The sequence below is a fragment of the Pseudorasbora parva genome, chromosome 16 (assembly GCF_024679245.1).
Source record: "Pseudorasbora parva isolate DD20220531a chromosome 16, ASM2467924v1, whole genome shotgun sequence".
In the NCBI taxonomy this organism is placed as follows: Eukaryota; Metazoa; Chordata; class Actinopteri; order Cypriniformes; family Gobionidae; genus Pseudorasbora; species Pseudorasbora parva.
Window position 1 is genome coordinate 30,370,797 of NC_090187.1, and position 23,174 is coordinate 30,393,970.

The following is a 23,174-nucleotide window of genomic DNA, read 5'->3' on the forward strand; positions in this document are numbered from 1 at the left end:
ATACAATCCTGTCTCGGACGTCTACAGACAATTCCTTGGACTTCATGGCATAGTTTGTGCTCTGACATGCACTGTTAACTGTGGGACCTTATATAGACAGGTGTGTGCCTTTCCAAATCATGTCCAATCAACTTAATTTACCACAACTGGATCAATCAAGTTGTAGAAACATCAAGGATGATCAGTGGAAACCGGATGCACGTGAGCTCAATTTTGAGTGTCATGGCAAAGGCTGTGAATGCTTTTGTGCCTATGCTTATGCATATTCTTATGCAATTTATTTATTTTTTAATAAATTTAATTTAAAAGATTTCAAACAAACTTCTTTTGTGTTGTCATTATAGTTCATTGTTTGTAGTACTGAAGAAAAAAATAATAAATTTAATCCATTTTGGAATAAGGCTGTATGTGGAAAATGTGGATATTTTCAAGGTGCACTGTACAACAAATACATTTTTGTTACTTTGATTATAAGTGTACGTCACATCCACTTCGGCACTGTATGCAAGTCTAAATGCTTGATAAATAAAGATCAGATGGGTTAATGGTGGAATCAATTTATTTTATTAATTTGCACTGATCTGAAAGCAAAAGACACCTTCAAGAAAACAAAATTGAAATGTTAACTATTTTAAATATCTGTTTACGTAACCCAGCTAGGTTACAACATAAAAACACTGTACATGTTATTTTAATTGACTTAATAAATTAAAATGTTACATTAAACATGGAGGGCATTAATGCACAGCAGCATATGGTGAACCAGGTTATACTATACCATACAGTAGCATCTTTTATTTCACATGTTTAAAAAGAACTAAACATCAATGTATACAAACCAAATGAATGAACGGCTCCAAAAAAAGTGCAAACCCAAATGAATGTTGATGCATAGTATCTGCTTGCTGTCTTTATGACACTGTATTAATGTTCTATATACGAATCCTAGGTGATTTTGAAAAAGGCTTCCTCCAATACCTCTGTGAATTTGTCCTTCGTCTGTTGTCGAAAGCCACTGTACCACTCCAGAAGTCTCATCCTCCTCTCAGTTTTTTCTTTCTGGTTCATCCCTCTCTCCCTCTCCAGGATGGCAGGCAGATCCCTCCAGTCCTTAAGGAAGATGAAGGGTGCTCCTGCATCTTTAAGCAGTCGGAGCGGGGACCGGTTACCAACTGCACAGGCCCCTGGAGTCAGGACGTCCTCTACCACAGGCACAGAGCCATAGGCACAGGCTTCGTAGATGCGGTAGCACTCTGTGTTCACTCCCACCGGACAAAGAGTGAGGTCACTTTGTGCTAATGCCATCTGGTACTGTCTGGAGGTGTCTGCAGTCTCTTGAGGAAGCCACCTGATGACACAAAATGCAAGAAGTATTTAAAAAACAAACCAGCAATGTTTGGAAATTAAGAGTTTATGGGTAAAACAGTAATACACAGATGTGTATCTGTGAATCGTCTGACATAACTTATGCTCACCAGGGCTGCATTTATTTGAACAAAAACACGGTAATACCATGAATATATTATTACAATTTAAAATAACTGTTTTCTGTGTCATTATATATTTTAAAATGGAACTTATTCCTGTTATTGACAGCTGTATTTTTAACATGATTCCTCCAGTCTTCAGTGTCACATGATCCTTCAGGAATCATTCTAATAAGATGATTTGCTACTCAAATAACATCAATAAATGCTAAAATCAGTTGTGCTGCTTTATACTTTTGTGGAAACCGTGATGCATTTAAAAATATATATATTTTATAGATGAATAGAAAGTTCAGAAGAACAGCATTTATTTGACATAGACATGTTGTGTAACATTAGAAATGTATTTTGATCAATTTAATATGTTGTTTCTGAATAAAATTTTGTGTTTTTCTTTTAAAATCTTATTGGCTATAAACTTTTTAATAAGTATTTTACAACTTAAGTTATCCATCAATGTGAATGCAAATGATTTAAAATCAGACTGATGAAAAATTATGGACATAATTTTTTTCAGAAATACATACTTCTCTCTAACATGCATGAGGCAATCTTTCTCCATGCCGCTCTGCTTTAGGACACCCATCAGCGCTTCCCTGGAGGAGTTTTTGTAGATAGTGCCAAGGAAGTTACAGAGGTACGGTCTTGCAGTTTTCACCATCTGACCACTAAGTGTGACTACAGGGAAATACCTGTACCTGCAAAAAAATGTTTTACATTTGCTTAAACAAATAAACTGATATATATATATATATATATATATATATATATATATATATATATATATATATATATATATATATATATATATATATATATATATATATATATATATTATTTTATATATAAAATAAAATATTAAATAATAGTTATTATAAAATAAATAAACACTTACGTGGCAACACCCAGGGGCCACTGAAATATATCTTTATTGTTGACCCAAAGACTGTCGTACACAAGAAAGAGCAGGTCCACAAACCCACCATGCCTTTTAAGGTAAGGACTGATCCAGTCGTTATTGCACCGCTCATTGCCCAAAAGGACCACAGCAACCCGGGAGACAGTGCGTGCCTGCACCAGACCCTGGACATGCTGAAGCCACTGGGTGGAGTAGGAGATTTTCTGCTGCTCTCGGCCATTCAAAACCAGCACCACACTGTCTGTGTCGAGAGAAACATGCCCTTGGACCACTGCTGGCCCTGTGAAGAAACTGAGGACAGATTATGACAAAAGAGATTAAAGGATTATGGTTTCTGAAAATTGAACATAATGCTTTACTTAAAATAAAAATGTATTTAATGTGTTTTCTGCCTTTAACCCTAAATAGGGCAAGACCATAAAAAGAAATCAGAACATTTATTTATTGCTATTTTCCATCTTATTAGGACGCAAATTATACAATTTCATGTATTTTATTTGTTTGTATCCCACAAGATTCGTCATCCCTTTTAGGGTTAAGTAAAACTCCTTACTTATTAACTGAGCATGTAACATAACTTATACTACCAGTTGTTACGTTTTCTTAAATGTTTTTTTAAAGAAGTCTTGTGTAGGAAAGATTGTTGTTTATGTCATGGAATTTAAAATAAAAAAGGTAATTGTGACTTTTTATCTCACAATTCTGACTTTTTTGCAATTGCAAGATAATACCTTACATATTAGACTTTGTAACTCACAGTTCCAAGTTCCACACAAAATTCAGAACTGTGAGAACTAAACTGAACTGTGAGATGTAAACTATCAGTTGTGAGGAAAAAAGAATTGTGAGATAAATGTTGTATTTAGCATTTTCAGGCTTCTTTAGTTGCAATTATTTAAAGGGGTCATGACATGAGAAATCATATGTGCCTTGATTTTTTGACATATAAGAGGTATTTGTCCCATTAAAGCATCCTGCAAGTTTCATAGCTTAAATGTCCTGCTCATTTTAAACAAAGCATTTATTAAATCAATTCCAAAAATGGCTCCGTTTGATATTGAGGGATCTGTAAAGTCGAATATGGGGTCTCTGCGGAACAAAAGTGGGCGTTTCTAAATTTGTGGGTATTTGTAAATCATGCAATGAAAATTATCCCCTTCACCCAACCCCACCCACACTGTGACATGGGCAAATGAACCGCAAGGAACATATTAAAATAATAACACATGTCATGACCCATTTAAAAACAAATACTTTAAAAACAGTACATTTGTGAACTAAATATTACAATGGAAATGTTTTTGTTTTTAATTGTACTTTAATACTTTTACATTTTTAATTTATTCCTGTGACGGAAAAGCTGAATTTTCTATATTTTCATCTGAATTTTAGAACAGCATTTATTTGAAATAGGAATCATTTGTAACATTATAAAAGTCCTTACGGTCACTTTTTGCTTACCTGAAATTTATCTTCCCAGACTGAATCTCTCCTTCTCTCCATTGGCTGGATTTGTCCGATGGGTTGAGAGGCCCTTCTAAAATATGTTCCCACAAATAAAGTCCTACGAAAATGTGAACAAGAAACAATATTTGACTATGTTCTAAACTAATGCAAAACAACGATAACAAGAAATGCAATGATCTCTGGAACGAACAAACGAAGTCCACTTACCAATGGCTGCTTTGCCCCAGATCTGAATTTTATATGTTTTTGGCCTGTTTTTAGCAACATGATCTTGATATGATCTGAAGGCATCTCTTCGTTTTTGCAGAACTAAGGAGTGTGCACGCTCATCCTCTTCCCATGGGTTCCATTCTTCCTCTCCTCCTTTTCCATTATCTGGAAACACATACACTTTATTAAACAAATGATTTTTTATTATTTGTTTTTTTACATACGATCACAAATGCATGTGCTTTTATTTTATGTAGGCTATATAATATTGAATGTTTACTATAACAAACCCATAGAGTATGCTGGTTATATTATCTTACCTAGAATCACAGAGCCCTTTTTCACTACTCGATGAACGCGAGAAATAACCCTCTTGCTGAAAAACACATTATACGCGGCGTACAGAGAAAATATCGCATACGCTAAAACAACTACAATCGCTAACTTCCGGCGAAAGAATCTCATGTTTGATTTTCAGGTGACCATCCTGTGAATCCCTATATAATGTGTGCGAGAAATGTTCAGGACAGGTCGGAAAGATTCGCCCACGTTGATTCATTCAGCCGACAGCCCCAGTGGCCCCAGTTAGCTAAAAGATTCGGATGGAACTGTTCAAATGAACCGATTCGCACAAATGAGTCCAACGTCTCGTCAACCCACTGTTTACATTTTTCCCAGATATCCGTGTCCTGCCTGTTCAAAATGATAACACATATCAAAAAAGTTTACATATTTGAACAAATATTGTGAAAATAACATGCTGCATTTATTAAAGTTTATATTGTATTTACCATTTCGATAGATGATTTTTTTTATAATTTATATTTTACAACGCGCTTTACGTTCAGTCAATCTCCGGACGACTATGACGTGCTGAAGGAGGAGGTTCCGCGTTACTAGCTCTCTATTCAAAGGTCGGTGTGACCGTACGGGCTGTCAGCATCTTTCTTAACTGGGCAAAAATGATGTCCCTAGCCGCTCGCTTGGGGACCTTGTCCCCTCACCTGCAGGCTTGTGGACCGCTGAAAACATTAGTCCCCGGAGCAGTGAACACAGAGGTGCTGATGAAGTTTGCTGCGAGCGGTAGGTGATCATATAACGTGTTCATGTCATTAGTTGACAGGCTGGTCATACTCTTGACATGACATTCGGTTATGCTGCTTTTAGGTTTGCAAATTTCATAAGAAATAATGTTTTAAACGTAAACTTTTTAAAAGTAGGAAAAATTATACTTCTCTCTAAATAAATGTATATGGCAATCCATATGTTTCATACAGTGTAAAAGAGTTTTTTTTCCCCCACAGTGGATGCATAAGAGGCTCATATTTCATATTAAAGATGTAAACTTGATTGACTTCTTGATTTTGCATAACTCCTGACAAAACATAAGAAATTAATATCACCGATAAAAAGCAGATTTTTATTATTATAATATTTTATAATAAATCCAACTTTCTAGTGATTTTTAGTCATATGCTGCCAGCATGTTAACTTGTAACGTTAACCCTGCTGTTTTTTTTGTAAAATAAGTTGTCAAATATAAACATTATTGGTATTATATTAATATTGTTATTGTAAATAGTATATTTCTAATTTTGTTAAATATTTTTTATTAAGAAATAATAATCAAATCACAATAAAATAAAATCATAATTATAATTAGTCATTAATATATGAGTACAAAATGTTTTATTTGTATACATATACTTTTAATTTGTAAAATAAGAAATCCCATTTTAAATCGCAATTTTAACCAAAAAAATCACAATGAAATATTGTCCCAAAATATAAATTATAAATCTAACTGATGCAGTGTGGAGATATTTATTTAATCATGGCAGAAGTTGTATCCCATGGCCACATTCTGATCTATGATGACAATTCCAAGATTCAAATGGCTCAAATTGGTAATAAATGGTTGAGTGAGCATGAAGAATTATTTTCACACACTGACATGATTTCAGTCCTGATCTTAACCCCATTAAAAGTAGGGATGCACCGAATATTCGGCAACCGAAATTATTCGGCCGAAAATAGCCAAAAAAAGCACTTTCGGCATTCGGCCGAATAAGTAAAAAGGCCGAATAATTTTGGCCGAACAATGACGTTTTTAATGACGCGATCAAAAAGTAACCCACGTAGAGTAAGAGATGCGTGCTTTATGCAGCAAACATGTCAGCAGTGTGGAAGCACTGTTTAGTGCTGAAATTTAGTGCTCATGTCATCGATGAGAAGAGGAACCGACTTTCATGTGAGAAAGCAGAGAAGCTACTTTTCATAAAGAAGAACCTGCCACTTTTCCTGAAGAAGTAGGCTAAGTAGGCTTATGTCTAAGACAGTTATTTATTTGTTGTGGGTTCATCCACATTTTTTGCACTATTCAATGCACATTAGTTGTTGTAGACATACAGAGTTACATTCTTTCAGCAGTCAGTTATAGGCCTAACATAGGCTATTCAAGAAGGGGGGCTTCTAAGATGGCAAAATAAAAATATATTTTTTATTTTACTAATTATTTATTTTAAGTTATGTTGTGCTTAGTTTGTATAATATCTGCTGGAATGTTAAAAAAAATTCAGTGTTAAATAAATATTTTGAAATTGTATTTTTGTTATTTGATTTATTTCTCTGAAAAGCAACACAAAATAGTAAAAAGCAAATTTTTACTATTTAATTATTATAATGGTAAAAAAAAAATTGCCAAATAAATGGAAAAAATGCGAAACACCGCGTTCGGTATTCGGCCTTCGGTCTTCGGCCAAGCATTTCATTATTATTCGGTTTCGGCTTCGGCCAAGAATTTCATTTCGGTGCATCCCTAATTAAAAGTATTTGAATAGTGCTGGTTCCACTCTCCCATTGTATCCTAGTGTCAATACAAGATCTCAGACCAAAATTAAAGGAAGTGTATGTAAGATTGTGGCCAAAACTGGTACTGCAATCACTATCCCCTCTCCCCCTGACTCGAGGTTCCCAGATAGGCTGTAGGATCCAGCAGGAACGTTTGTAGCTGCAGCTGTGGTAACTAGAACAGATCTGGCCACCCGGGTGCCCAAACACAACTGACTTTGTGATTGGTCGATAGGTGGAGGGTGGAGCTTCAGGCCAAAACACAACAAGTCAACATCAATTGAGGGCTGCAACAACAACTTTTAAATGACAATATCCTGGTCGGACTACTGTTGTCAGTGATATAAGTATTTGAAATGAACATGATTTCTTAATGTCTAGTGACATATAAGGGCCATTTTATGATTCATTGAAAAACATTTCTTACATACAGTTCCTTTAATGCAACTGGGACTGACAGCAAAAGACACCATTCACTTAAATGTTATCTTCTTTTAAAAAAAGAAAGATACGTGTAACTATCCCTTTTAAGTTTATCCGATGACTTTTTCTTCTTTTTAGGCCATTCTGGAGCACGTCTCGCTCACACAGACATCAAAATCCCTGACTTCTCTGACTATCGTCGTAATGAGGTGTTGGATCCTAAGTTGTCCTCTCAGGAGAGCAGTGAAACTAGGCGGGCCTTCTCTTACTTGGTGACCGGATCCACTGCTGTGTTGGGTGTCTATACTGCCAAAACGGTTGTGACTCAATTCATCACCTCAATGAGTGCCTCTGCTGATGTCCTGGCCCTGTCCAAAATCGAGATCAAGTTGTCCGATATCCCAGAAGGGAAAAACATGACCTTCAAGTGGAGAGGCAAGCCTCTGTTTGTTCGTCACCGAACGGAGAAGGAGATCTCAGCTGAGCAGAATGTAGACCTCTCAGAGCTCCGAGACCCCCAGCATGACAAAGACCGCGTCAGCAACCCCACCTGGGTCATCGTTATTGGTGTCTGCACTCATCTCGGCTGTGTCCCGATCGCAAACGCCGGTGATTACGGCGGGTACTACTGCCCCTGCCATGGGTCACATTACGATGCTTCAGGAAGGATCAGAAAAGGACCCGCACCTCTCAACCTGGAGGTGCCTTATTATGAATTTCCTACTGAGGATACTGTAATTGTTGGATAGGATAAACAATGGACATTTTCTCTGTGTGCTTTTATCTTGCCAAACCTAACTGTTAATAAATATATATTTTAAAGCATCAAAATGCTAAATGTTTTTGTGTCTTTTGGCTGGGCATGCAAGTACCAAAATATATTAATTTGTGTTACGAAGATGAACGAAGTCATTACGGGTGTCCAACGACATGAGGGTGAGTAATTAATGAAATCATTTTCATTTTGGGGTGAACTAACCCTTTAATTAGAAAATACTAATCAATGGTTTGTGTTAAACCATAAAAAAACACAGACATATAAAAACATTGACTTGATTTTCACCACAGGGATTCTTTAATTAAATTATTTAAAAAAGGCATTCATTCAGCATTTCCATAGGTTCTATAATGCACAATCTTTCTAAATGTTCTGGAAATAAACCACACAGTAAATTATTTTAAATAACATCAAATGCTTCACAAATTGAAATGTACTATATAAATTAATGCCGGTACTCAAGCATCCAGTCAAACAATCCCTATAACGGATGATTTCAATGTGTCTGGCCAAATCTAAATATTAAAAATATATATTTTAAAGCAGCCAGCATCTATGTTTTTAAGGCTTTTGAATGGGCATGCAAATATTTATTACAAATTAAGATTTCTATTAAACAAAACAAAGTGTTTTTTTTTTTACTTTAAAAAGGCATTAATTCAACAATCGCATCCACACGTTCTATAATGCACAATCTTCTTAAGTGTTCTGAAAATGAACTGCACATCATGCCAGGGAATTTCAAAGAACATACAGTGCTTGTCAGATTCAAATGTACTATATAAAGTTAAAAACATATGACAGTTTCAACTACAGTCCTCAAGCATCTAATCAAACAACCCGTATGACATGATTATAAGGTTTGAAATGTTTTTTTGTTTTTATGAAGATGGTGTCAGTCTACATAATGCACTTCAGCTTGAAGTTCCTTATGTACATAGCTCAGAAGAGCAGCAGTTACCTGCTGCTGAAGTGTGGCATTTCCCATTACAAGGGCAGTCAGCTGTGCAACATCAGTCCATGTTATTGAGCCCAAGATGGCTAAAATATCCTCATAGAGTACGCGCTGCTGGTCTGGTGTCAGCTCCATGATAACCTGGGGGAGAGGTTTAAATTGTCCGCTTGTCATCCAGCATCCAAGCAGTCCTCCAACAGCCCCACCTTAAAAACACAAAGGTGCAGGTAAGAAAAACATCTCATACATACTATATAAGAGGTTGCCAGCTTTATTAAAGGCATGAATGTACTTGCCTACTGCAATTCCCAGAGGACCCCCTATTAAGCCTCCTGCAAAAGCTAGACCTCCAGCTGCTGCTGCTCCTTTTCCAGACTGCTTCACTGCTGTTTTTACTTGTTGATTTGCGGATAATTCACAACACAATTTCATGACGTCATCAACACGTGGAGGCATCTTGCTTGGAAAGAATTAGTGTAACTGCAACGTGAAAACAAACCAGTGTGACTCTATAATTTATAAAATACATTATAAAATGCTTTATATATATATATATATATATATATATATATATATATATATATATATATATATATATATATATATATATAGACCGTCTTTACAGTATAAAACGTTGTCTAAAGGAGACAAATAAAAAAGGGGGCTGCACTCACCGTCAAAAGCAACTTTTCGATTCAATATTAACAGAATATAACAAAGATTGTGGCATCAAACATTTAGCTATTCGGTGACACACGTCAAACTACCAAAACGCCAACAAGCGCTAGGTCATGATTTTTTTGAAAGTGTGAAGCTAGAAATAACTGTTTCACAATAAAACCCCTTTACAGATAAAACAAAATAAATATAGAAAAAAATACACGTATGCGTTATAAAAGTTAAACGTTTAATTGTGATTTTATTTGCAGAGATAATAATGTGGAACCATTTAAACTGTGAACTTTGCCTGTATTCTGCCAGTTAATGAAAATAAATACATATGCGATGTATTTCAAATAAATATCTCAATTTTTATTTATTTTTAATAAACCTACAAAAAATGTACATTTGTCAGTTTTATAAAAATAAATTCTGCAAAAATATACATGTTCATGTTGTAATGCCACTTTTAGCTGATGACGGGACGGTTCTCTTATTTTGAAAGTTTCTTCATCGGTTTATTTTTTTCAAAAAAAAATATTACAGTCAACCATTTCTTTTTCACACAAATAATTATTACTATGATCTTACGACTGGCTTGTATTACTGATCAGGATTGAATTTTGAGTATTGAGTGGTATATCTAACTTTGATGTCATATGTATAAGTAAACCAGCAACGTCCTAAACGTGCCCGGGCATGTCTAACAAAATTTGACTTTTAAATGGAGCTCATCATCATCATCTCCGCAGAGGCAATGATTGGATGTTTCCTGCATGGATGCTCTGCGATGACAACAGTTGAGCTGATGCTCGGACATCATGACAGTTCTGAAGACTGAAACTGCTTCTTTTGCTGGAATGAGTGAAAACCTGTGGTTGGAGAAAGCTTGCTCTATCCTTATTCCTGCTTTACCGTTGTGGATCATTGAATACGCATGGACTAAACGGATGATGGAGGTCTTAGAAGGTGTTTCTTAAAATGTCTTTTTTTATAACCCAACCAAATCTGCATGTTCAAAACCTGTAATTTATATCAAATTATGATACTGATAAGTGTAATTTATTACATATCTTGCATTGCTTTTAAATATAAACAGTACAATCTATTTAATTCATGTATTTGCATGTAACTACAGTTACTATGTTACTTGTTACTTTTTTATCCCAAATTGATTGCACAAATTGCAAATACTACACAAATAATGAATCTTACTGTATTAAAGAAATAGTTTACCCAAAAATTAAAAATCTGTCACTTAAAATTAATTTTTTTGGAACAAAGAAAAGGTCTTACTGAGCCTAAACCTTTTAAATACTCACCATCAATTCAACCTGTATGAGTTTCTTTCTTCTGCTGAAGACAAAAGAGTATATTTTGAAGAATGTCAGTAACCAAACAGTTTATGGACCCCATTGACTTCCATAATATTTTTCCACCCTATTATGGAAGTCAATGGGGTCCATCAACTGTTTAGTTCCCAATATTGTTCAAAATATTTTATTTTGTGTTCAGCAGAATAAATACATAAATGCATGTACGTTTGGGAAACTTGAGGATGAGTAAATGATGACATAATTTTCATTTTTTGGGTGAACTAACCCTTTAAGTCGATTCTAAGCCATGAATGATTGGTTAGGCATGTCACAATCATGAATTTTGTTCTGACCATTAGTTGACATGAATTATTGCGATTAACAATTTAATTCTGTCTTGTTCATGTCACTGACTGTAAATCCACACAGAATAGAATATAACATCTTAGTAAAATAAATAATAAAAAATATATATATATAATAAATCTGCCTGTATGCGTTACTTTAACGCTATAACAATGAATACCCAGATATCCGATTTACCCAGAACCAATTTGATTCTGAGTTTCGGTTGAGAGTTTGGCCACAGACCACATGGAATTAAGCCCCAAGATTGGCCCAAAAGCTGCTAGCCGAAAGTAAACCAGACCTATGCCGAAAGCTGACCAAAACTCACCCACAACATCTTCCATGTCCCCATAAATCAGGCATAACTGGCCCAAAACAGTGCCAGAATAATAGATACATAATTAATTATTTAAATATTATAATATTTAAAGTATTTATAATAATAAAATATAATGCAGTCTAATTAAACCCACAAAAAAATGGGAGATCTAATAAACTTTTGTTCAGTTCTAGGTCCTCCGTTATGGCTAGAAGGTGACTGGCATCTTCTGACCCTTGAAGAGCCGTGCAGAGTCCGTGTTGTTGCAGCAGAGGTCTGGAGGATCGTTCAAACCCGAGACATCAAGCACTTCGAGAGAGTCATTGGGTTTTTGGATGTTACATACACACTTGTGCCACGACTAGTGACTCCCATCAAACACATGAAGATCATGTTTGGTCTGCAGACACTGGTGAGACAAATCAACCCAACCAGAATTAACTTGCTGTCATGTATAGTGAGTTTTCAAATTGTATAAATGTGAAGTTGTTTTCATTTTCATAGCTGTATTACGATTCACTAGCGTTTTGTTTTGTTTTAGGTTGTCATGTGGATGTTGTGGAATGACCAGAGTACGGCGAATATCTCTGACAAGATCGAAAACTTTTTCCCTAACAGCCTGCCAGAGTATCACAAATGTGTAAGTATAATCTTCTTCCACCAGGGGCCACCACAAGTACATAAAAAGCGAAGTAGTTGATACATGCTCTATAGATGGCAAGGCAAGGCAAGTTTATTTATATAGCACATTTCATACACAATGGCAATTCAAAGTGCTTTACATAGAAAGGAATTGAAATAGGGATAACAAACGCATAAGAAAAAGAATACAATGTATAAAAATAAAAATAGAAACAGTTGTAAAGAGAATTAAAAAATAATACAATTATGATAACCAAAGAAAAGAACAGGTCAACTAAAACAGTTATAAAAATAATTTAAAAAAATGATGCATAGATAAGGTGCTATCAGTCGGGCGTACAGTGGCACAGTGCTCATTCAGTAAATGCACAGCTAAACAGATGTGTTTTGAGTCTGGATTTAAATCTGGCTACTGTTGGAGCACATCTGATCTGTTCAGGAAGCTGGTTCCAACTACGGCTGGCATAATAGCTAAAAGCAGACTCCTTGCTTTGAGTGAACTCTTGGTATTTCTAACTGATTTGATCCTGCTGATCTGAGCGATCTGTTGGGTTTGTATTTAATCAGCATATCTGCAATATATTGAGGTCCTAGCTCATTGAGAGATTTATAAACAAGGATCCTAAATGTAACTGGAAGCCAGTGTAAAGACCTGAGGACTGGTGTGATATGGTCATATTTTCTGGCTCTGCTCAAAATCCTGGCAGCAGCGTTCTGTATGAGCTGAAGCTGTCTATTGGTCTTTTTGGGAAGGCCAGTGAGATGGCCATTACAATAGTCCACCCTACTGGTGATGAAAGCATGAACCAGTTTCTCTAAGTCTTGGCTGGAAACAAAGCATCTAATTCTTGCAATATTTTTCAGCTGATTGACATGACTACTGAAACGCAGGTCTGACTCCAAAATTTTTTGTTATTAGACCTTTAGCCTCAAGATATGCGTTCACCTTGAGAATTTCATCTTTGTTTCCAAATGTAGTGATTCCAGTTTTGTCTTTGTTTAACTGAAGATAGTTTTGGCACATCCAGTTGTTAACTTCATCAATGCACAGCGAGTCAATGGGGCTGTAGTCATTAGGTGACAGTGCTAAGTAGAGCTGGGTGTCGTCCGCATAGCTGTGGTAAGCAATTTTGTTATTTTTCATTATTTGGCTCAGTGGCAGCATATACAGGTTGAATAGAAGTGGTGCAAGAATTGACCCGTGTGGGACTCCACATGTCATGGATGTCCACTCAGACTTATGGTCTCCTATACTCACATAATAACCTCTCCCTTCTAAGTATGATCTTAACCATTTGAGGACCATCCCAGAAAGCCCGACCCAGTTTTCCAGCCTGTCAAGAAGTATAGTGTTGTCAACAGTGTCGAATTTAGACTGTCTACAGTAGCAAAAAGAGTGCGTGTGTTGTTAATGTTTCTTTTTATGATATTTGAGAAGAAGGTCTGTCTAGCTTTGCCTAGTTCAACATTGAAAGCATGAAGGCTGTCTTTATAGATGTTATAATGGACTACAAGTTTTGTCTTCCGCCACTTTCGTTCAGATTTTCTGCATTGTCTTTTCATTATTTGAACTGCTGTTGAGTTTCTCCATTGTGCCTTTTGTTTGCCACTCTTTTTCCTGACTTTCAGAGGAGCAATATCACACTCTTAACTTTTGAGGTAAAGGACTCAAGGAGAAAATCAACAGTCTGCAGATATGCTTGGTTTTAGAGATAAAGCCTTCATAAACAGCACATTAGTGTTCTCATTTAAGCATCTCTTTTTGACAGAGACAGATCTAGCTTCAATGGCAGGAGAGATTGATATATCAAAGAAAATACAGAAATTATCAGACAGTGCCACATCCTTATTAACAATTGATGAAATGTTTAGATGAAATGTTTAGAGCTATTTTGTTGTACTGGATTCAGCATTGTCTATGTGAATGTAATATCCCAGCAATAGCAAAACAGTCAAACTCTGAGGAAATTATTGACAACAGTTCTGTAAATTCCTCAATAAAGGCTGGAGAGTACTTTGAAGGCCTGTAAACAATGATAAGCAGGATGCGTGGAGCACCTTTTAACACAATACCCAGATATTCTAGAGACAAATATTCACCAAATGACACTTGCTTACATTGAAAGAAATCTTTAAAAAGAGCAGCAACACCTCCACCTCTCCTAACAGCTCTGCAAACACTCATAAAAGTAAAGTTAGGAGGTGCTGCTTCATTGAGGACTGTTGCACTACAGTTTTCTTCTAACCACGTTTCATTTAGAAGCAATAAATCTAGGTTGTTAGTGGTTATTAAGTCACTGACTAAAAATGATTTGTTCGTAAGTGAACGGATGTTTAAAAGTGTAACAGTATTCATTTTTTCACCCACATTAGTCTTAGTTTGACAAGTGACAGGCAGCAGATTATATTGGTTTGCTAAATGGCCTGACAAGGCCTTAGACTATCTTTCACGTAACAGAACTGGGATAGATAAAGAGGCAGGCACACTGGGTTCCCACTTGTTCTGTAAATATTTGATAAAGTTACTGTTATCATAGTGGGGTGATTCCAGCTCTCACAAATCACTGAGAGCTGGAATCAGTTGTTTTTGGTTCACCTACAACAGATGGAGGAGGGTGTGGGCCGTAGCATTGTGGCCGAAGAAATCTCACAGGAGGAGGGGGAGCTGGGCCCACAGGCTTTGGGGGTTGTGGGGCTCGACACTTTTTGGTTGATATCTGGGGGCTCGAAGCAATCGAGTGTGATAGTCTAGTTCCAACAAAAATCCGTTCCTCCATTTTCTCTGAGAAGCTCAGATGCGGGGATGCTGGAGAGAGGAATGACATGTCCGGTAAGAGGGGCTGTTGCTCTGGTGTTATCGGAAGCTGAAGTATGTTGTCCTGGCTTTGCTGTCCATTTTCAAAAAAGTCATCATTGGGTGCTGAATCTTGGAGCAGTTCTAATCCATCACAGTCAGTCTGTGGTGAGCTCTGTGGGCAGGGCTTAGCTGGGAATGTGTCCATGAGCAATTGTTGTGGCTGCGTGGTGTTATCATTGTCCTTGTGGGATGTGTCAACCGAATGTCCATTCAGGAGCTGAAATGAAGTCCTGTGGTCATCCATACCCTGTATCAGGTTGAGTGGGTTAAAGCACACAGCGGAAGGATGCTGAAGGGAAAAATAAATATTGTCCTTTAACACTCTTGCACCAAGTTTGTTTGGATGGAGGCCATTTGATGTAAAGAGTTGTCTCTGACTCCAGAAGAGATTGAAGTTATCGATGAAGTTCACTCCATTCATGTTACAGGTTTTTGCAGCCATGTATTAAGCCCAAGCAACCTTGAGAACCTATTTGTTTCTCTTGCTGGCAGTGGTCCACTGAGGAACGGCTGAACTTTCAGTTTTCTAAGTGTTTCAAAAAGTTCATTGAAGTCCGACTTCATGAGTTCTGACCGCTCTCTCTGAATATCGTTCTTCCCCAGATGAATGATTAGTTGATTTGCAGTCTTATGTTTCATCAGAATATTCTCAATTTCCCTGTTTACATCAGAAATGGTTGCTTGTGGAAGGCAGCCGTAACGAGGTTCGTTGATGGAAGGAAGGAGCCGGGAACCAGCGAACATTCAACAAACTTTTTAATTTGAAAATAAGTAAATAAAAAGAAAGTAAACTGCGGGCAGCCCCTCATGGACAACTGCCCGCACATACACACACATAATAAAACGCGGGCAGCCCCTAACGGATGACTGCCCGCACACACACAACAGAACGTAAACAAAACATAACATAAATTCCAGGCCTGGCCCTCTCTTGTCTTTCGCTGCCTTTGCTCCTCCTTTTATGCTCCCTTCACTTGGCCGCGAGAAGAGACCAGTGTGTCGCGCAGCTGGCACTAATTACCACTCATCACCGGCCCGCTCTCAGAGTCCTTCGCCCCGCTGCTTGCCACATACCCCTATTGCCCCTTGCAGGCCGGGGGGCACTCCCGAGACTGCGCTCCCCCCCCCCACACACACACACACCAAACACCCCCCACCCCCGGCGATCACGGCGGCCGCGGACAGAGGGGCAAGAGAAATGGAGACGGGAGCACGAGGAGCGACAGAACGAGAGAGGGGAGAGAGGGAAAAAAAACATCTGGTCCGGTTCCCAGACACACTGCCGTTCGGCCCTCAGCCCGCAGAGAGGCTCTTCCTCGCGGTGCTGTGTGATGGCCCTGGACGCTTGGTGGACAGCCCGATCCACCTCCGCCCCCTGGTGGCCGGCGGTGACTCCTCCTACTGAGGGACCCGGCAGCGAGCCCCGCTCTCCCTGCTCCTCCCCTAACTGGCGGACGGCAGCAAGCTCCGGCTCACGGCAAGCGCAGTGACTCCTCCGCTCCCTCTCGGATGCCAGCCACCCCACCTCGAACCAGGGGCACAGTCTCTGTCCCACCTTCCTCGCTCCAGCACCACCGCCTGGGGCAGCCCTCGCAGTCTTCATTCATCTGCGCTGCCCGACCTCCTCCACACCGCAATCCCCCTCAGCAGCGAGGGGTCTTCGACAGCATGTCCCTCCTTCCTCCCGGGTTTTCGGCACCAGTGTAACGAGGTTCGTTGATGTAAGGAAGGAGGCGGGAACCGGCGAACATTCAACAAACTTTTTAATTTGAAAATAAGTCAACAAAACGAAAGTAAACCGCGGGCAGCCCCTCACGGACGACTGCCCGCACATACACACACATAATAAAACGCGGGCTGGCCTGGCCCTCTCTCGTCTTTTGCTGCCTTTGCTCCTCCTTTTATGCTCCCGTCACTCGGCCGCGAGACGAAACCGGTGTGTCGCACAGCTGGCACTCATTACCACTTTTCACCGGCCTGCTCTCACGATCCCTTGCCCCGCTGCTTGCCACAGTAGCATGTAGTTGTATCTCTGCTGCGAATGTTTCTGACTGTAGAGTCACCCACTATCAGAGTCCTTGGCTCGGCTGCTCTCTGAGCTGAGCGTCGCTGTTCTTGTTTCTCTATCTGTTGAGTAGCACTAAATTTATGGGACTCACCGGCTGTGTGCAGAGGGAGTTCATGATGAAGCTCTGCTGTGTGATTCTTCCGTTTTGGTGGTTCCACAAATAACTTTGTTTCAAGAACTGCAATCCTTTGTAAAAGTCTGTGGCAGTTTGTGCAGCAAGAAGATTCCTTAGCTAGAAGAGGCATTTTCTTATCCTTTTGAATGTAGGCAGCTGTGTTTTCCCTTCTGGAATGTAAGCTGATGGCAGTGTGGAGGCTGGTCGGATGAGAGAAAATATAGAAGCAATAGAGCAAAGCGCGGAGCAGTAAGCAAGAGCGTCCGAACAGTAGCGAAGCTGGAAGTACCCCCCCCAGTATAAGATGCATGGGTTCTCTATGCGAAGTATAATGTAAAAAAAATGTCTTCATCATACTTTTTCTTAAATCTAGAGCCGCAGAAACATGGACCTGATGCAGAAAAACCAGAAGGATTTCAAGTCCTTTGCTCATTGCCTGGCAAGAGACAGGGACATGCGCGAGACTTATATTCGGGTTAGTGAAAATGGCCTGTTGTTTTAAAGAGCATTATGAAATACTTTGAATGGCGCATTACTTATATCAGCACTAGTTTGCATCAATTGCAGATCTTTAAATCAAATGTGACCATTCATTGCAGGATTTAATGGAGGAGCAATACGGTGAACGGTATGCACAGAAACTGGAGGAGAGACTCTCACACTATTTGAGAGAGCTGGATAAAGTCCTACCACAACCTACATGTATTGAACAGGTTAGTGTTTATGTACATTCCTATCTAAAGTAGCTGCATCTTCTACTTACCGGTAGTTGCTTTTAAGACAGGCATTGCTATTTATTTTGTGCTGTTACTTTCTAAAAAAAATAATGCATAAATTGTTGCTGACAGATGATAAAACAGGTGAAAAAATTCCAACCACTTACATTTGTAAATATATATGCTAAATATCAAGATAGGGATCCTGTGGGTCCTTGTAAAGTCCTAAATGAGTAAAAAAAATAAAAAATAATTTAATAAAAATAAACCCGGAAACCGAGGGTAATGCAGATATGACGCAATTAACAGTTGACTCCCTTAGACACTATGCTCAGACGTCCTGGCTCCTTGGTTAAAATAGCAATTTTATCACAATTTACAAATAGTTGGAAACATTTGGGATATTGTAACTCAACTGAAAAAATATATATATAACACTGGCCTAGTGGTTTTTGGATATTTTACTGCAAAAATACTACATAGTGCACCATTAAATGGTACAACAAACATATCATTTTTAAGGGTTCTAACTTTGAGGACGTAAAAACTTTTAAAAGAGCAACTGGAATTAATAAAGCATAGACATTTCAAAATAAGAGTCCCAATGCATTCCCAAATCATGCTTTTTCACTTAAAATATATTATTGGTATTTTGTCTGGTTAAGAATAAACTATGTAGGAAAGACTAAAAACTTACTGGACAAACTCAATTTATTTGAGGATAGGTTTTCCATCCAATAAATATGTGTTGCCCCAACTCATAAAAGATTAATTCATGCAATGAAATGTAATTGAGTTGGTCCTCAATTACATTGGAACTCAATTTGATCAAATACAGTTTAAATTATATTTATAAATATATACATTATGTGTCAAACTTCAATTAAAACATTTATTGGAAAATCAATTATAAGCAGCTTCATTCATCATTATACACAATTTAATGGAAAAAAACTCCTGACATTAGCATAATCACTGAGTACCAGCCTAAACGCAGGAGCTACTCTTTCTGCATAATTGTAACCACAAAATTCTAAAACATTACATAGATTCCTCTAAATGTCCAACATAACTGTACATTAAACACTAAAATTAACTAACAAAATATTTCTCTTTACTGAAAAATACATAAAATAAAACTTTAATCCCTACATTTACTCTACTAATGCAGTCCCTTGCAAAACATGCTGGGAACTACAGATCCACTGCCCAGTTAGTTGTCAACAAAAATGATTTATGTAGTTTTAACATAAATGAATAAAGTAAACTTCAGTTTTTAATATATTAGGCTGATTGAACACAATTAAATTAAGCTGTGACAAAATGTTTACTTTTTTTTGTTACTTTAGCTCAGTTTAATTAATTAAACTCAACAAGAGGCAAAAAAACTTGGTTGAGTGTAATCAAAATATAGATTTATCAACCCACTTTAAAAACATTATTATTGTATCTAATCTGTCCACATTTGCATATGAATGTGTCCAGGTATTGAAGCAGTCCCATCCATATGGAAGGGGAGAGAAGAATCTGAAAAAAATACTTTCAAGGGATAGTGTGTCTCTAGCCACAGTTCTAAAGAGGCTCCTGTGTAGCGGTAAGAAATGCGTTTTTTGGCTCTGAAATCATCATATCAACTTTGAAATTGTTTAATTTTCATTGCCATTTTCTCTATATTGCAGCTGTAACAACAAATCTGAGCCTTGATGACAGTATCACACCATCCCTTTCAAACACTTGTGAGGAACCAAGGGACGATAAAGTTCTTAAACAAACCCATGATAACCTTCGTGTAATTTTGAGGCCATCTCAGAACAGCTCAAAGGAGAATCGATTCTCACAAACCAGCACAAAAGACCTCTTTAGTTCCCAAGTCTTATGGCAGAATAAAAACACAGGGATCATTTTATCTCAGGAGGAAATTTTTGGTGATGTCATTGTTACATCGACACAATTGTCAGATTCTGAAATGGAAAACCGCCAATCTCGTCTAGTGGTGAAGGACCAGATTGGGAGGCACAGACAGGCGAAGTCTCAATCTGAACCAGAAGAGAAGGAAAGTGAGACTGGTTTTACAGAGCAGATGTGCACCAGACATGGCAAAAAAATGAGGAGCATCCTTCAGGAATGTTCTGAAGAGCTTGATGGAGAAGCTGTACAGGCAGAATGCACTCCCACATCAACCCAAAGCACTCCACCTCTTTTCCCACACACACCAGAACCCCAAGCATCCCCAAACCAGCAGTCATTGTCCTCAAACCCTGATTCATCCTCTACGAACATTTCAATGTCCTACATGCAACAGGTCAGTCTTTCAGCAGTGTCCTTACAGAAACCAGTTGCTCCTTCACATTCAGGCAACCAGCAGTCCTCCTCATCACTTCAATCCACAGCCTCAAAGCAACTCAGCACTCCAAGAATCAATTCAGGACAGATTTTAGCTACTGTTGTCTTCACGGAACCAAGCAGAATCAAAGAACACAATCTAAAACTGTCCTTAGAGAGTCAAAGCTTCCTCATGCAGTCCAAGTGGCTTCAACCTCAAGTGTGCCTTAATAGACTAAGCAAGGAAGAGTGCGCCAGAGCCACAAATTCATACATTTTAGAAGGAGAACAAACAGCAGAACATGATCAATACTTGTTATTTGATGTGAATACACTGTATTCGGATTCATACTCCGAAGATTCAGACTCTGATGACCCTGATTACAATCCTAAAGGAGAATGAATCCGAGGATGTCAAAAAAGTGCTAGTGAACGCGGTCTTCATCATGTTTTGCAGAGGCATAGGTACTCAAACATCTGTTTTAACAGGTACTCGAAATTTATTTTTAACAGTTTACATCGAGTGGTTAAAAACACTTGCACTAGGGTTGGGGAAATATGCAGATTTTTTACCTTATTTTTACCTCATCAGTTTACCTCATGGAGTACTCCTGTCCTCACACATGAGTTCATCCCCTCAGTACATTTTGATGTCGTACATGCAAACCCAAAGCACTCCACCTTTTCCCCCACACACACCAGAACCTCAAGCATCTCCAAACCAGCACTCAGTTGTCCTCAAACCCTGATTCATCCTCTACGAACATTTTAATGTCCTACATGCACCAGGTCAGTCTTTCAGCAGTGTCCTCAAAGAAACCAGTTACTCCTTCACCTTCAGTCCACCAACAGCCTCCAAGCAACTCAGCACCCCAAGAATCAATGCAGGACCAATTTTAGCTACTGTTGTCTTCAGAACAACTTCTGAAAATATCTTCAGAGAGTCAAAGCTTCCTCATGCAGTTCAAGTGGCTTCAACATCAAGTGTGGCTTAAAAGACTGAGCAAGAAAGAGTGTGCCAGAGTCACAAATTCATACATAACCCATGTTATTTTAGGAGAAAAAAAGAGACATTAATATGTCTTATACAACATTAAAACAAACATTAATGTGTATTATTTGATGTAAATACTGTATAATGCTTCATACTCAGAAGATTAAGACGTTGATACCTCTGATTTAATGACTTATTAATACATAGGCCACTAAAAAGAAAGTGACAGTGAACATGGTGTTTATCATGTTTCTCAGATGCATATGTACTCAAACATCGATTTTAGCAGATTACGTCAGTGTACCACATGAAGGTCAAAGTGCTTGCTATTGATGGTCAGTGGCAAAATATTTATATCCTATTGACTCATGTATGTTTTTTGTGATTAGTCCATTTGTCCTGATAGGTCTTATGAAGCGAGTATAACTAAATCTACATGGTTTCCTCTGTGCTGTTGTGGTTTAGTGACGCATATGGTGGGCGGGTCAGGGTTATCGCTGGGTCTCTGGATGGTGTTCTTTAGTGGGTAGATGTTGACAGGGTTCTTTGATTGACTTGGATGGGTTATGTAAGGACAGACATTTTACATCATGATGCAATTTTTTTTTAAGTTAAGCGCACTGCAAAAAAAGGCTTTTCTTACTTAGTATTTTTGTTTTGTTTCCTGTCTAAATATATATTTAAAAAATGAATTTACTAGACAAGTCAATTGGCATAAAATAATGTCTTGTTTTCTGGATCTAAATTGAGTTTTTGTTTAAAACAAGCAGAATTATCTGCCAGTGGGGTGAGAAATAATCTTAATCCAAATGGAAACAAGATTTTGTACCCTATTTGCATATCATTAACAAGGCATTTTATGTAATTGTACTTGTCTAGTAAATGCATCTTGATTTAAGAATTTTAAGATATTTGGACTGGAAACAAGACAAAAAATAAAAAAAAGTAAAAAAAGCATTTTTATAGCAGTATTTACCTAAAATGTCACGGTTGCGGTGACCCTACTTTCAGTTTAGATAGCGCATCAGGGCAGATGAGTGTTTTAAGGTTAATCTTAGCCTCACTAATTCAATGTTGCATGTGTACGTGTTGGTTTTCATACTTAGGTTGTTATGCCAAGTAAAAAAAAAAAAACATGAAAGAGAGTTGTGGGCTTAAAGTTCAAGGTTATTCTGGCGTAAAACCATGTCCTTTTTAAAGTTTGTTTACCGACTTGAGTGTTCACTTTATCTGCCTTAAATGTTCAAACTTCTTGTTTACTACTTTGCACAAACGTTAGAATTTACCATTGGAGGTAGATGAAGCAAGTAATATTGTCAAGTGTTTTGCATACCGAATGTAAATCATCCAAGTGACAACTATTTATTTTCTGACCGTATGATATTTTATTAAAGGGATAGTGCACAAAAAAACTTTTGTCATTATTTACCTCATGTTGTTCCAAAAACTTTTGACTTTACTTTATGTGAAATACAAATGGAATATGCGCTTGTCACACTTCTCCATGCAGTTACAATTCAGTTGCAAGAAAAAGTATGTGAACCGCTTGGAAAATCTGTGAACAAGAGAGATCATACAAAATGCATGTTATTTTTAATTTAGTACTGTCCTGAATAAGATATTTTACAAACAAAAGATGTTTACATATAATCCACAAGACTATAAAAAAAAATAGCCGAATGTATTTAAATGACCCTGTTCAAATGGTTATGAACGTTTGATTCTTAA

The 23,174-nt window shown here is 37.7% G+C and overlaps 4 protein-coding genes across 4 annotated transcripts; 2 read left to right on the plus strand and 2 right to left on the minus strand.

The window, feature by feature from the left end:
* Positions 1-541: 541 nt before the first annotated feature.
* On the minus strand, positions 542-4,675 carry rxylt1 (ribitol xylosyltransferase 1). Its single transcript, XM_067419705.1, has 6 exons — positions 4,404-4,675; positions 4,081-4,248; positions 3,868-3,970; positions 2,383-2,697; positions 2,015-2,185; positions 542-1,348 (listed from the first exon to the last, which is right to left on the minus strand). Exons 1-6 carry the CDS (start codon positions 4,546-4,548, stop codon positions 946-948), a joined length of 1,305 nt encoding a protein of 434 aa, XP_067275806.1. The 5' UTR covers positions 4,549-4,675; the 3' UTR covers positions 542-945.
* A 303-nt stretch (positions 4,676-4,978) lies between these two features.
* On the plus strand, positions 4,979-8,187 carry LOC137043432 (cytochrome b-c1 complex subunit Rieske, mitochondrial-like). The gene is made up of 2 exons (XM_067419706.1): positions 4,979-5,166; positions 7,495-8,187. Exons 1-2 carry the CDS (start codon positions 5,046-5,048, stop codon positions 8,103-8,105), a joined length of 732 nt encoding a protein of 243 aa, XP_067275807.1. The 5' UTR covers positions 4,979-5,045; the 3' UTR covers positions 8,106-8,187.
* A 221-nt stretch (positions 8,188-8,408) lies between these two features.
* On the minus strand, positions 8,409-9,905 carry zgc:112052 (protein C19orf12 homolog). The gene is made up of 3 exons (XM_067419707.1): positions 9,764-9,905; positions 9,386-9,569; positions 8,409-9,295 (listed from the first exon to the last, which is right to left on the minus strand). Exons 2-3 carry the CDS (start codon positions 9,543-9,545, stop codon positions 9,030-9,032), a joined length of 426 nt encoding a protein of 141 aa, XP_067275808.1. The 5' UTR covers positions 9,546-9,569; positions 9,764-9,905; the 3' UTR covers positions 8,409-9,029.
* A 395-nt stretch (positions 9,906-10,300) lies between these two features.
* Positions 10,301-22,846, plus strand: LOC137043796 (uncharacterized). Its single transcript, XM_067420232.1, has 7 exons — positions 10,301-10,718; positions 11,921-12,144; positions 12,274-12,372; positions 17,788-17,889; positions 18,014-18,127; positions 19,616-19,724; positions 19,810-22,846. Exons 1-7 carry the CDS (start codon positions 10,571-10,573, stop codon positions 20,853-20,855), a joined length of 1,842 nt encoding a protein of 613 aa, XP_067276333.1. The 5' UTR covers positions 10,301-10,570; the 3' UTR covers positions 20,856-22,846.
* Positions 22,847-23,174: the final 328 nt, after the last annotated feature.